The following is a 14,376-nucleotide window of genomic DNA, read 5'->3' as shown; positions in this document are numbered from 1 at the left end:
TACAGATTAGCATGGAAAGAGTCATTGTGTCATCTAAAGCAGTGGTTTTCAAATTTAGATGGGCACCACAATCACCAATGAGATTTTTTTAAAAGAACGGATTCATGGTCCCCATCTCAGACCAATTAAATCAAAATCTCTGGGAGATTATCACCAGGACTCTTAACTGTGCAAAGCTCTCACTGAAGCAGCCAGAAGACAACTGGGAAAACCCAGCCACAAAATCCTTACTGGCTAGTGCCTCAGTGAGTCTGCCCCATTCCAGGATTTGGCCCTCTGCCAAATCCTAACCAGAAGCCACTTTCTCATTCACCATTAGGGAATCACCGACACAGGACAAAACGTAATCAAAAGAATATGCGATTAACGTGTTCTCTCTCTATAATGCAGACTTACATGAGAAGCCCAGGCAGTATGGCACAGTTGTTCTAGATAAAAGATAATCTTGAGGCAGACAGCTGGATGTGAATCCCAGGTTCTGCCATTAGGCAAATTACTTTGTGCTTCTCTGTACAGGGAGATAACAAGGGTATCTACCTCACAGGGTTCTTAGGAGGATTAAATGAGATAATATATGTAAAATGTGTAAACGAGTGGTAACTTATATTTAATAAATATGAGCTCTCACTGTAAGTTAGATTGCTGGATGAGCATAAAATCATAATAAAAAGAACCAGTAACCAAATATTGAATGGCATCAGACCATGATTAGTTTGACGCATCTATCTTAAGTAACAGATGACCTTGCTAACGGAACTTGAAATATCTCTCATGTACTGGTAGCCATGTTCACCCTAGAGACAGTCCTGCAACTCAAGTATGACATTTATGGCACACTGCTTCACCCGAATGGGAACTGCCTATCTTTGCATGTACGATACTTCTTTTTCTGGGGTTTTGAGGGTCCAAGATTGACCAACACTTTCACATTATACGCTCCTTCCTTAACTTTACATGTTTAATACAATTCTAGCACAGTCCCTCTGGTCTAGGAGAAACCCTGTTGTGTCTCTTCCGGATCACTTTGCATATACCTGCTCTGAAGCACCATTTTATATTGATTCCATAGTTTAACTATTAGAAGGCTATCCTATTTTTTTATTTTCAAGTTCTTGAGGGGAGCGGGTTCTTCACAACAGGTATAAAGCCCATCTGTTGTTGCTATCTTGGATGTATGGTCCGCCCACATCTCTCATAGAAAGCTAACTTCCCAGCTTTTAATGACACAGTGATCTACAGAAATTTCTCTTCTTGAGCACCAATTCTGCTATCACTGATAATAAAACAGTAACAGTCTTTTCTCTCATGTCCTTGGTCATGTCATTCATTAGTAATGCTCTGTTTATTAAAAGTGATCAAAGGCTGACTTCGTTAAAATCACCTGAGTGTGCTGGTTTTATCTGTCAACATAGAAGCATATTTTTTCCTCCTTCCTTAAGCACATCACTATCTCTATGTGCCCTTCTTAATAACACTCATTTGATACAGTTCACCTTTCAAAAATTTGCCTGTTATCTACTAACAGTTTATAAGTAAACTGTGGTCATCTGCAAAGAGATGAGGCATCAGTTTGCTGCTTTTGATACATATTTACATGTGAAACTGACATATTTATTTTAAAAGTTTTCCAGAATAGCTGTAATTTGCTTCCATGAAACAGTATCTCCTGGTTTTACTCATATAAGGAACTAATGAACATCTTATGTTATACGTGGCACAGTTCTTTCAAAGGCCTACGTGAGTTGCAATTTCATGGAGAACACTAAGGACAGCATTACTTTCTACTGAGGAGAATGCTTTATTCTTGTTTTTGCCAGGACAGAGGGACAGGCAGCAAGGCAGAGCCTGCTGGACAGGGTCAGGACACAGTCTTGGGGCTTCAGCACACTAGGGGAACCTGAGACCAAGCAGGTCAGGAGACCACAAAGTCCAGGAGGGCCTTCCACAGACAGGCTTATGGAGTCAAGTGGGACTCCAGGGTGAGGGCAGACTCTAGCAGGTCAGTGAGCGCAATAACGATCTCACTCCCCTCCTTGTCAACATAAATTCCATGACCAATCAGAATAATCACTTCCTCACACAGACTCTAAAGAGCTTTGCTCCACTTCAATTCTTCCCTTCTCTTCTTTTGTCACACTTGCTCAGTTAAACTATTAACCCTGGCTAAATCCAACTCTCTGCATACTCTGCTCTGCAAGATTACAGCTGAACATCACCCACAGAGAAAAACATGCATCCTGCTGATTGGTCTCTCACCTTAAATTCATGACCATGACCCTCAAAAATGGGTCCTTCATCTGCCAGGCAGTCACCCTCAATGCCCTAATTCCATATGCTCTTCACCAATACTTCATACCTTTTCTCCTCTCTCCTCAAGCCCTCACTTATCCTCCCCCATCTCCACTCTCCACTGATGACCTCACTTCCTGTTCTACTGAAAACAAAAGGAAAGAAGAAAAAAAAAGGAAACAGAATTTATATCACCATGCCTACTCACTCACTAACATCTAAACTTTGTGGTCTTGCCTGTTTCTAGAACTTTCACGTGTCAATCTCTGCTCTGTTCACTAGACTCCCTTCCAACGACCCGAGAACATTGCTCCATTGCTTCTCTCTCTCGCCTGTGTCAGTCTTCTGCTATCTGCTGAAGATTCCCATCAACATTCAAACATATTATTTCCCCAACTTTAAAAAAAAGAATCAAACTTCTGTTGACCCTACTTCCCTTGTCAGCTATCACTCCATTTCAGAGCTACCTATACTCTCTCTCTAATACCTCTCTTCCCATTCTTTTTTCACCCCTTCTTTACCTTCACTAAGGTGACTTACATAATCATTGTACAATTACCAAAACAATGAAATTAAAACATTTCCATCCTCTCACACCCACCCAGACTTCCACTCCTTACCACTCCACTGAGAGTGCTCAGCGAGATTATCCATGGTGCCTGTGCTGCTCAGCCTGGGCCTTCCTCAGTCCCATCTTACTCAACACAACTGACTCGGCCGGTCCCTCCTCCTAGACACTATGTGTGTGCTTTGCCTCCCAGGACCCACTCTGTTTCCTCCTACCTCACTGACTCCTCCCCCTCAGCGCCCAGGGCTCAGCCTTGGCCATCACCCCTTCTCCATCACCCCTTCTCCATCTATGCTCACTCCCTTGGCACTCTCACTGATTAAATATGATCTAAATGCTGATCATCTCCAGACTCATATGTCCAACTCCCAACTGGTTGGGATCAGGTATCTGATCAGCCAACTCCTTTACCTTCTTAAATCTGTTCAACTGCCACCTTCCTGATGACGCCTACCCTGAGCACAGGCTTACTTTAAGTGGTCATACCCTCTGACTGCCCAATTCCCTGTACCCAGCTTGACCTTCCCTTTTTCTGTAGCATTTATCACCAGAGCGTACCATCATTTATACACTCTGACTTACCACCTACTATGTTGCCTGATGTGTCCCAGGTGCCCAGAATAGTACCTGGAGGAGGAGGTGCTCAGTAAATATTTGTGGAATAAATGAGGACACAAGGGTTAGGAATAGAAGAGGGAGCCATGATTTTAGGACTTACAGGTGTACTACTGTAGTCAAGTCAGAAATCAGCCTAGATTTTCAACTAAGGCAAGGGAAGAGACTCTGAATTCACTAGTAATTTTCTTGACAATTAAAATGAGTTAATTCAATATAAGCTACATAATTTTCTAAAATAAAATGATCATTTTCTATTAACCGAGTAATGTCAGCGGTTGAGCATTCTGAGAGAATATAGCTTTGTTCACTGGTTTCTGAACTTCTGATATATATATACACACAAGTCTGGCAAAAACCATTATGTTATACAACACCAGTAGACATGATAGATCTTCAAAGTACCCAAACAGAAATTATCTTTTGCCTCCTCTACACTGGTTGGACTTTACTTGTTCATAATGTTTACACTCAACCTTTGTGCTAGACTCTTAAACATACCTGTACACCGACCACAATTTCTAACTCTGAATACATTTGGTTTTTAGGTGACATATTTTTCTCTCAATCCATCACTGGTATTAGTTCCAACTCATCCTGACCTAGATATAATTTATTCTCAGAAACCAATACAGAAGACAACTTATTTGTTATCCCCTAGTTTTGTCTTTTAGTGTCCACTATGAATCTTTGCTCAGCTTTTCAAACATTCTTTACTATCTAATGCATAGTTTCAAAAGCTAAAAGAACCATACATCTGATATAATTCTTCTTAACATTATTACCAATAATAGATGACACCAAGATTGTTTAAGGCCTATAATTATTCTTTCCTATTTAAAAAGAATCATCAAAATGAACACTATAATCATTTTCATGAATGACTAGTTTCTGCCAAAACATTGTTTGAAATATGTAACATCAGTTATACCAGTGACCTCATTTCTACCACAACCCTAGAACATTATATTTGCACCTACTGAAAGTACGGTTTCCAGTACGGTTTCTATTTAGGTTTAAGTACAGTTCCTATTTAGGCCTTTGATTATTACTCTAAAAACAAGTAAGTCTTGACTCTAAAAATCAAATTTTATAAAGAATACATTCTTGGAAAGTTCAATTTATATCTCTTCTTCATTATAATGGCTATCACTCAGAATTATTAATAAATTCAGATACTGACTGGGTACATAATGACAGGTATACAGTCATGAAAACATAGAAGAGGCTTACTATATTTTGAAAATTCACATGCTGCTTAAAGAAATTTTAGAAAATGTAGACTACCAGAAAGAAGAAAAAATAAAATTAGCAAATATCCCAATTTATTATGAAGAGGTACCTGAGTCAGACAGGAATAGGAACCTAGCTCTAGCACTTATTAGCTGTGTTACTTAACCTTTCTGAGTTTTGTCTCTGAAAAACACTAGCATGCCAATCTGAAATACTCTTCCCTCAAACTTTTCAGTTTGCTCCTTCCTATTATTTATGCTCTCTGCTCAGATGGTAACTTCCAAGCAAGACCTTATTCTGTCTTATTTTTCTTCATAGCATGTGTTATACATAGAATCTAAAATTACATCATTCACTTGCTTTTTGTCTGTTCTATTGAAACATAAATTTAGGAGGACAGACTATATCTGTATTGTTCATTGCTGTCTTCCCACTGCCTAGAGTAATGACTGGCACAAGGTAGGTGCTAATAAACATTTGCTGACTGACTTAATAACACCACCTAACAAGAAGGGTTCTTGGGAAGATTAAATAAGGCAATGCATGTATAAAGCCCATGACCCCCAATATAACATTCAATAAATAACAGCCATTATCTTAATTTTATTAGCATTTACTTCAATTACTGTATGATTAAAAGTACAAACTGCCTACTTCTAGAGGTGCTGGTTATTATTAATGTCTGGTCCAGAGCGTGCTTCTCAGACTTTAGTGAATCACAAAATCACCTGAAGGGCTTGCTATTACACCAATTTCCGGCCCTCTCCCCAGATATCCAGATTCAGTAGGTCTGTGGTAAGGCCTGAGAATGTGCACTTCTAACAAGCTCCCAGGTGATGATGCTGCTGGTCTGGAGACTGCACTTTGAATAGCAAGTATATGTGGCATAAGATTTTTAAACACTGAGTATCAACATATCAAGAGTTCTTTGTACCTTAATTAAATACTTGTGTATTTATGATACTTGTTCAAAAAACAATAAATGATGGTAGAATTTAAATTTTATCATCTTATGATTAAATTATTCCTTCATTCTTACACAGCACTACATAAAATTACCAAGTCCCTTAACTGTCACATCAATTATATTTAATTATCAATTAACCCTTCTTCTTTACATAAATTGAAAACTAAATACAGCAAAGTTTTTCCAAAGAATTCATCTTAGTTAAGGGACTACCACCATAATTTCTAAAAAGGCAGAAAGAAGAAAGCTTTCTTTTCCTGTTCCACAGAATTCCATGTCTATAACCTTCCCTTTTTCTCTGAGGAAAGAATCATCAGATTCTTAAAGAGGCCTCTAGCCACAAAAGAGTTAAGAACCAATGCACTGTGTTCTGCACATTTTAGCTGCTGGAACAAAGCTCCTTTGTTCTTAGTTTAAGTGAAAAGTCTTTCATTTTAAGTCAACAACCTATACAACCACCAGCAAATACACTCTAAGCAACCTCAAAAATTTCTCAGGACCCTGGTGCAAGAGATAGAGCATCCCGTAATTTAGAACCACCGATCTCTACTCCCCAATCCTGCATCTCTCCCTCTCCCTACCCATGACCCACAAAGCTCCCACCTATATTTCAGAAGACAGTTTTTCAAAATCTGTAGTTCCTAACCCACACTATCTACATGCCTTTCAAGCTACCTTTCACTGCATTTGAATCTTGGAAAGGAAAAACACACAATAAACTAATCAACTGATTGACCATTTATTTATTCATTTAAGTTTTTAGTGAACACTCAAGTACCAGGTACTAAGGATACACTTAAGCTAAATCGGCCTATGGGAGTAGACAGGTGGAATATGTTGGAGTAGATGAGCTTTAAAGGATGGGCGGCTGCTAGCCAGGCATACAGGAGACGTTCCAAGCAGAGCAAGCAGCTGAACCATGTGTGTGCAGTGTGTGTCAGGTGGTGGGGGGAGGGAGAGGGCAGAAATCAGTCACAGCTGCGTAGCTTTAATTTATCCTGAGGGCAGTAGAGTACCTTTAGGAAATTTTGGGTTGGCTGAAGCTTGAGCGATGAAGACAGTATGCCCTTGTAAATGATCACCACTGACACAGCTTAGGAGTGGGCTGCAGGGACTTTGGTGAGAAGGAATGAGGGCCTGAGCGAGAAAGGTCACAGGGGATGAGAGTGAAGGGACAGATTCAAGAGAGATTATAGAGAGAGACCAGACAGAACTTTGCCCCTGTTTTGTTAGTGAGGGTAAAGAGAGTCAAGCATGGAGCATATTTCTTGCTTGGACAACTGAATGTTGGCATCCCATTCATTCACTTTTAGGTAATGTTAAGTTCCAGGAGGCTTCAGGACATCTAAGTGGACATCCAGTGGGATTCTGATGCTCAGAATAAAGATTTGGGAGACATCAGCATAGGCAGTTGAAGTCTCAGAGGAGGTGAGTTCACACAGAAAAGAAAGAAATAGATCCAAATACACCTGTAGAAATTTCTTCTTGGCTTATGAGTTTTGCTTAGCAGAGTTTAAGTTCCAAATTTATCTTATTTACCACGCTACTCCACGGGCTAGCAAAGTGCCTGACATCTAATTCTTTATTTTAGAGAATTTAATAATTATTTGTGTGAACAAGTTTATTTCCTTAGGTTTGTTAGGTTGTAAAAATTACCTCATAGACATGTAACCACATGTAACCTAACAAACCACACGTTTGTTAGGTTGTTAAAATTACCTCATAGACATGTGGATTTAGTTCATCTAGCATTAAGTGATCATTTAAAGGGAAAACTCATCTGTATTTTAAAATTTTACCTCATTTTAAAGTTTTATTATCTTTTTATCAAACGTCCTTGGTCTGCTGAAGGGAGCTGGTATTAGTAGTTGAGGTACGAGCCTACTTAAAGATGGGGCTTTTATAAGCCCTTTTTTTTTTTTTTGCGACTCCTCATCAGAAGCCTGGGACATTCTGCGCTGCCATCTCTGCCTCCCCCTTCCTTCTGACTGGCTTGCCTCCTTCTCTGTCTTCCACAGAGCTGAGTGCTAAGAACATCAAGGGCTGCTGCAGTCAGACAGTCTGCTGTCATTCTGGCCCTTGTTTCTACATCCACAGGGAAGCCAGGCAGTGTTAGCTCCCAAATTTCTTAATGGGAGAACAGGGGATCAACAAACTGATTTGAGGAGAGAGGAAGAGTTGAGATGCATGTGCAGAGTAATCTGAAAGAGTAAAGTTAACTCCGTTTATCCATATCAAAGCAGGGAGAGCCACTCATGATCCCTACACCTCCCACCCCAAAGCACCTCCACTGCAGCCAGGCCCAAGCATGTATGTCCCTGCTTGAGAAGGCCTTGGGCCCATGGCTTTAGGAATTTCATAAAACACTCTTTTTGGTTCCTTCTCTGGCATTCATTCTGCTGCAACATCCTGACATATACCTGCTATTACATAATTCTGTTTCCTCATTTTCATCACACTTACCAGCATCCAAATTTATTGATATTTTATTGATATTTTATACTTGATTACTATTCCTTCAGAATAGAACCAGAGTTCTGAGGGGACTGGTCCTAAAGTCTGCTTTTGCTCACCAATAATAAAGCTCCATTTACACATTTCAAACTCGAATAGTAAGAACAAAATCTTTCTCTTTTATTATGAGTTTCCATAATAAGAACTATTGTTTACCCATTCTTTACTTAATCATAAAATTATAGTTTATGTACAAACTTATTTTAATAAGACATTTTTTATATGCCAAAGTCAAGATGGAAACTATTAGGGGGTACCTCAATGTCACTTAACACTTCTCACTTTCCTCCTGTCCCATTTGGCCATCTTCTCTATTGGGCCATATTCTCTATTTGGGATCTATACTGATCCCAAATCATTGTACCACATATATCCGTCCCACCGTATACCTAAGAAAACCAGGTAACATCAAAGAGCCAACCAATGATTAAGGAACATGCTTTACAGTACTGTTTATTTTATCCATACAAATGGGGGATATTTTGCAAGTGGGATAGTTTTTGCCTATAAGCCCCAGTATGAATATGAACCAAGAAATATATAGAAATCCAAGAACCAGAAAGTGCATAAAGCTTAGCACTACAGAATCCTGAGGTCTCCTAAGATACTGGGTTGAGTACCTGACTCCACCATCATTTACTCTACTGTTCTGTGTTCTCCGTGGATGAAAGAGGCCATATTTGTGTCTTTTAATCACAATTCCGCCATGTTCATTCTCTCTCAGTAAAGGGGCTTGCTGACTGCCAAGGGACTTTTCAGGCCAGAATGACAAGAGCTGTTAAACGGTCACCTATCCCTTTAGACCTTAATTAAACTGCTGTTGCAAACAAACATAACCCTTGCTTATAAACTTATTGTTTATACTTCTAGAATCTTTTGTTTTTCCTTCAAAAAAGTAACATTTAGGAAATTCCGTGGTGGCACAGTGGTTGAGAATCCACCTGCCAATGCAGGGTACACGTGTTCAAGCCCGGGTCCAGGAAGATCCCACATGCCATGGAGCAACTAAGTCCGTGCACCACCAACTACTGAGCCTGCACTCTGGAGTATGTGAGCCACAACTACCGAGCCTGCGTGCCACAACTAGAGCCCGTGCTCCGCAACATGAGAAGCCACTGCAACGAGAAGCCCGTGCACCGCAATGAAGAGTAGCCCCCGCTCGCCGCATCTAGAGAAAGCCCGCGCGCAGCAACGAAGACCCAACGCAGCCAAAATAAGTAAATAAATAAAATAAATTTATATTAAAAAAAATAACATTTAAACTGGGATTTTATTATGTCCCAAAGAAAATTTTCTTTCAGAAGAACAGATATAAAATCCGTATTATATAGATAAAAACTGGAGAATTTGTGCTTTCTTCTCATCTGCCAAACAGAACTGGCAGGTTTTGCTGGACAAATCCAATTATAAAAACAATGCACTAATGTCAGAAGAAGCAAAACAAAACAGACTGTGGACCATGTCCAGGTGCCATGCTTCGTGTAGTGGGAAACAGGAAAGTATAAGACAAAGTCCCCACTCTAGAGTAGCCACATCCTACTGGTTCTTCCTCCAAAATACATCCACAGTCAATCACTCTTCCCTGCCTCCATCTCACACCTCATTATCCTGGCTGAAGGCTCCAACATCTTTCAGCTGACCTGCAGCAATAGCCTTCTCACTGATTAGCTGTTCCTTAAACTTGCCAAGGGCATTCCCACCTCAAGGCCGTGTACTTGTTTTTCCCTCTGCCTGGAATGCTCTTCCCATATATCCAGAGTTCAATCCCTTCAGGTTTCTGGCCAAATGTCATTATATCAAAGAGGCCAACCCTGACACACTATATAAAATGACCCCAACTCTCCTATCTACAATCCTTCTTTGTTCTTCATAGCATTTAACACAATCTAACGTGGCATATGTTTGTTATTGGTTTTCCCCTTTCTTGAGAGCAGAGATTTTTGACTACTTTGTTCACCGCTGCTATCCTCTGTGCCTAGAATGGTGCCTGGCACATGGTAGATATTCAATAAATATCTGTTTGATGATGTTTAACAGATAACTGTTCAAGTTAGATAATGATACAGTGCAACAGTCAATGAGCATTTCAAGACAGTTCATAGTTAACTGGTAATTGAACAGCATGGGCCCAGTAATACCTCCAAAAAGTATACATCATCATCACTTGGAGAGGTTTTCCACAATACACATGTCCAGACCTCATCACAACACCCACCAATCTCTCCAGGTGGAGGTGTGAAAAAGCTTGTTTAAACAGCATCCTAGGTGACTTTTTTTTTGTGGTAAAATATTTATAAAATCTGCCATTTTAACAACTAACAGGTGATTCTTTTTTTTGCAACCCTGTTTAAAACTACTGGTATAATAGTATGTAAGTTAAGCAGAGGGAGGATAGTTGAAGGGGGGATTAAAAAAATGTCCCAAGTTATCTTAGAAAGAGCATGGGCTTTGGAGCTGAATACAGGTCTACTACTCATAAGCTGTGGGACTGGGCAAGTGACTTAGCTCTTAAGCTTCCACACCCACAAGTGAAGATAATCTCTATACTCTCTCTGTCTCCCCACATCCCCTCCAAACTGCTTCAAGGTTACTGTAAAGCTAAAATGAAATCACATATATAAAGTATCTACTTTGTTGCATGTAACAGGCATTAAACTAGAACTTACTGGAAATACCTTCACTGAAATAGGAAAATAAATTCATATTGGCAAAAACACAAAAAATAGGTGAAATACTGGCCTAAGTGGCTATAAAAATGTCTCTTTCTCTACTGATACGACAGGTGAAAAAGAAACTTGTCAGGAGTTCCACAGATATGATCATTCATTGGAAGAGTGATTCTCAAACTTGTGCGTGCTTCAGAATCACCTGGAGGGATTGTTAAACACAGATGCCTGGGCCTACTCCCAGAGCACTTCTGTAATTCTGGGGGGAGGCCTAACAATCTGCATTTCTAACAAGTTCCCAGGGGATGCTGAGGCTGTTGGTTATTGGTCAAAGGGTACAGTTTCAGTTATACAAGATGAATAAGTCCTAGAGATCTACTGTACAGCATAGTGCCCACGGTTAACAATACTGTGTTGTACACTTAATTTGCTAGGAGGGTAGATTTTACATTGTGTTCTTATCACAATAATAATAATAATAAACGAGGGTGAGAGAAAACTTTTGGAGGTGATGGATAAGGCTTATGGCATTGATGTGGGTGATGGTTTCATGTGTATATACCTATCTCTAAACTCATCAAGTTATACACATTAAACACGTACAGCTTTTTTTATGTCAACCATACCTCAATAAAGTGATTTTAAAAAACCCACAATGAATTAAAGTATGCATATCCTAAAAAAAATCTCTGAGCATATTAATTCTTTCAGTAAAATTTTTAAAAAGCGAAAACCTGAAATAGTTCACGTAAAAAAAAAACGGTTATAGTTTAACCAATAACTGCTTATGATTTTCAGAACATTTTAAAATCAGATAAAAGTGAACTATAACAATTTAAAAAAGAAACAAGAAAAAATTCATACCACTGGTATCCCAGTGAGAAATTCAATTCTGAAAATAAATTCAAAGTTAATTCTTAGAATACTCATTGTTTTAAAAGTTAAAATCTAGAGGAAAACCCCCAAAATGTGGTAGTTTTAAAAGAAGAAGTGTAACCCAAAACTTCTGATAGGTAGATGACAAAATAAAGAATACTTACAGGTATGGAGGCATTCCGTCACTGTAGTTGGCTTGATCAGATACCCTTTACAGATATAGCAAGTGATGTAAGGATTGAAATCTTTCACCAAGTGTTTCCTCTGGGTAGCCATTCGTGGTTAGCTAGGACTGGCTCTAGTAGTTCAGGCAAACAGGGGTATTAAGTGGATGAAAGTCTGATCCCAGGAGCTGGTGTGGAGTTCCCAACTGGATGTCCTGAGGCATGAGAACTAACATCCAGACTTCTCATGAGATCGCTGGTCATCACTCCTTTTGGTGGTTCTGCTTTCCCATATCTTCTTCCACAGTAATTTTAAAAAGACGAGAGAAAAAGGTGTCAAATTACCCATACTGTACTGACACCCATGTATTAGCAGCAAGTATTACATGTTCCAAACTGGGTGAACACGTGAATAGAACATTTCCCTCACTGTAACATTAATTTGTAAACCTGCTATGATTAAGTCAGAATAATAACAAATTCATCCAATCCTGAGGCCTCAACTGTCACCTCTATACAAATGACACCTGAGGCTATTAACTCTGGTTTTGATAGATTTACCTCTTGAGTAATGCATTTTAACTATCTGCTTGACTGCTCTATTAGGAGTTCCTGCCAACACAAGCTAAAAGGTTCAAAATTGAAGCCATTATCCTCCCTATCAAAATGCTCCCTATTTCCATTCTGTACTCCACACCTAGTCGGTAATCAAATCAAATGGATGTCCTTTTCCATTCCATCCACAGCCATCCTACTCAAATATTACCTCTCCACCTGCAGCCCAACTTATGTTCTACCAAGTTTATTCTATCACATTTGGATCCTCTTCTCAAAGAACGTCAGTGTCTCCTCTTTACTCTGTAACAGAGAAACCTTTAAATTTCTCAGCTTGTCGTATAAGACCCTCCACAGGCTGACCTTAACATACCATTCAAAGCTCAGGAAAACTGAAAGGATGGCTCTTTCCATAGTCCATTCTGCAGGTCCTATGCCCTCCATCCAAAGAGCTCTTCTGCTCCCCTATCTAGGGCCTACCTATTCTTCAAACCCTTTTCCAAAGCTATCCTCAGTGTAATCTCCCCGGTTTGTTTTTTTTTTGTGTGTGGTACGCGGGCCTCTCACTGTTGTGGCCTCTCCCGTTGCGGAGCACAGGCTCCGGACGCGCAGGCTCAGCGGCCATGGCTCACGGGCCCAGCCGCTCCGCGGCATGTGGGATCTTCCCGGACCGGGGCACGAATCCGTGTCCCCTGCATCAGCAGGCGGACTCTGAACCACTGCGCCACCAGGGAAGCCCAATCCCCGGTTTTTTTTTTTTTACCCTTATTTCTCTCCTGTTACATTTTCCTTCTATTTTTATTTACAGTTACATTCATTCTTAATCTCCTCTATTAGACTGCAAAATCTTAAACAGACACCAGTCACATTTAGTAAATGTATAACCTGGGCAATGTTACTTATCGTCTCTAAGTCTTACGGTTTTTTAAACTGTAAAATGAAAACAAGAATGCCAGCCTCCTACAGTTGTGACGATTAAATGAGACAACATACATATAGCTAGCAAGCTGTAAAAACTGCATGTCATTTTTTTTAACTTTTAATTTTTTTTCCAGAAACGTCTAGCATGGCTTGTCCATATGGTTACTTTAAAAAGTTTTAAAGGTTTCTTACAACAAACGTGTCCTCTTAGAGGACACAACATGAAAAAAAGGTGTGGACTTCCCAAGTTAATTCTATAAACAAAAACTTTTCTATCTCAGCTATTAACTCATATGTTAAATATAAAGCAACCGAAGAGGTAAAAGGTATCGTTCCATCTTGTATCGACAGACACATCGCCACTGAGAATATGCACGGAATAGGTTCTGCAAGTAATCATCCTATCCGCTCAGGAAACCGTGTAGAGGGTGTAACAGAAAGGCAGCGTAATTATCAGACAGGGGGTCTGGGTTCTGGTCCTGAGCCCCTGTATGACCTGCAGCAAAGCACTTATTATCCGTGCCTGGATCTCGGCCTCCTCCTCTATATACTGGGATCAACGGCCCTGCCTTTCTCACAGGTTTGCTACGAAGCTCCAAAGTCAGACAAAGTCCTCTGAAAGCGGACATGCACAGCCCCGACCCGGGGTGGGATTATGATCTTAAGCCATAGAGCCCTGTCACCAAGAAGGTTAAAGGAAGCAAGTACTTGCAGTGACGAGGCGGGGGCAGGAGGGAACTTTTCCTCGTCCTCCGGCAGGACCCGGTAGCACTGCCCTAGGCGGTCCCAGCACAAGCCTCCCCGCCCGCCTGGCAGGTGCGCGGGCCAGGGCCCGGCGGACGCGCCGCTCGGGCCGGGCCGGGGCTGCGCCTGGGAGGACGCGCCGCCTCTCCCAGGGCCGTGTGCTCGCCGCCCTCTCCGCCCCCGACCGCAAGGCGCGACCTCAAAGCCCCCAGACCCCGGCAGGCCACCCCCGTCCCCGCCCCCCCGAAGAGCTCTCCCGGCTCC

The 14,376-nt window shown here is 40.7% G+C and overlaps 1 protein-coding gene across 2 annotated transcripts in view; it reads right to left on the bottom strand.

Moving 5' to 3' along the window:
* Positions 1–14,376, bottom strand: part of PCGF5 (polycomb group ring finger 5) — a 116,956-nt gene that overhangs the window by 48,443 nt on the left and 54,137 nt on the right. For both annotated transcript variants that reach the window (XM_007447036.1, XM_007447035.1), the window contains one exon: positions 11,893–12,187. In XM_007447036.1, coding sequence (XP_007447098.1) covers positions 11,893–12,004 — 112 coding nt within the window. In that variant the 5' untranslated portion in view covers positions 12,005–12,187. Of the gene's footprint in view, positions 1–11,892; positions 12,188–14,376 lie in introns of those variants that run through there.

The sequence above is a fragment of the Lipotes vexillifer genome, unplaced genomic scaffold (assembly GCF_000442215.2).
Source record: "Lipotes vexillifer unplaced genomic scaffold, Lipotes_vexillifer_v1.1 scaffold1240, whole genome shotgun sequence".
NCBI lineage: Eukaryota > Metazoa > Chordata > Mammalia > Artiodactyla > Lipotidae > Lipotes > Lipotes vexillifer.
This window is presented reverse-complemented; position numbering and strand designations above follow the sequence as displayed.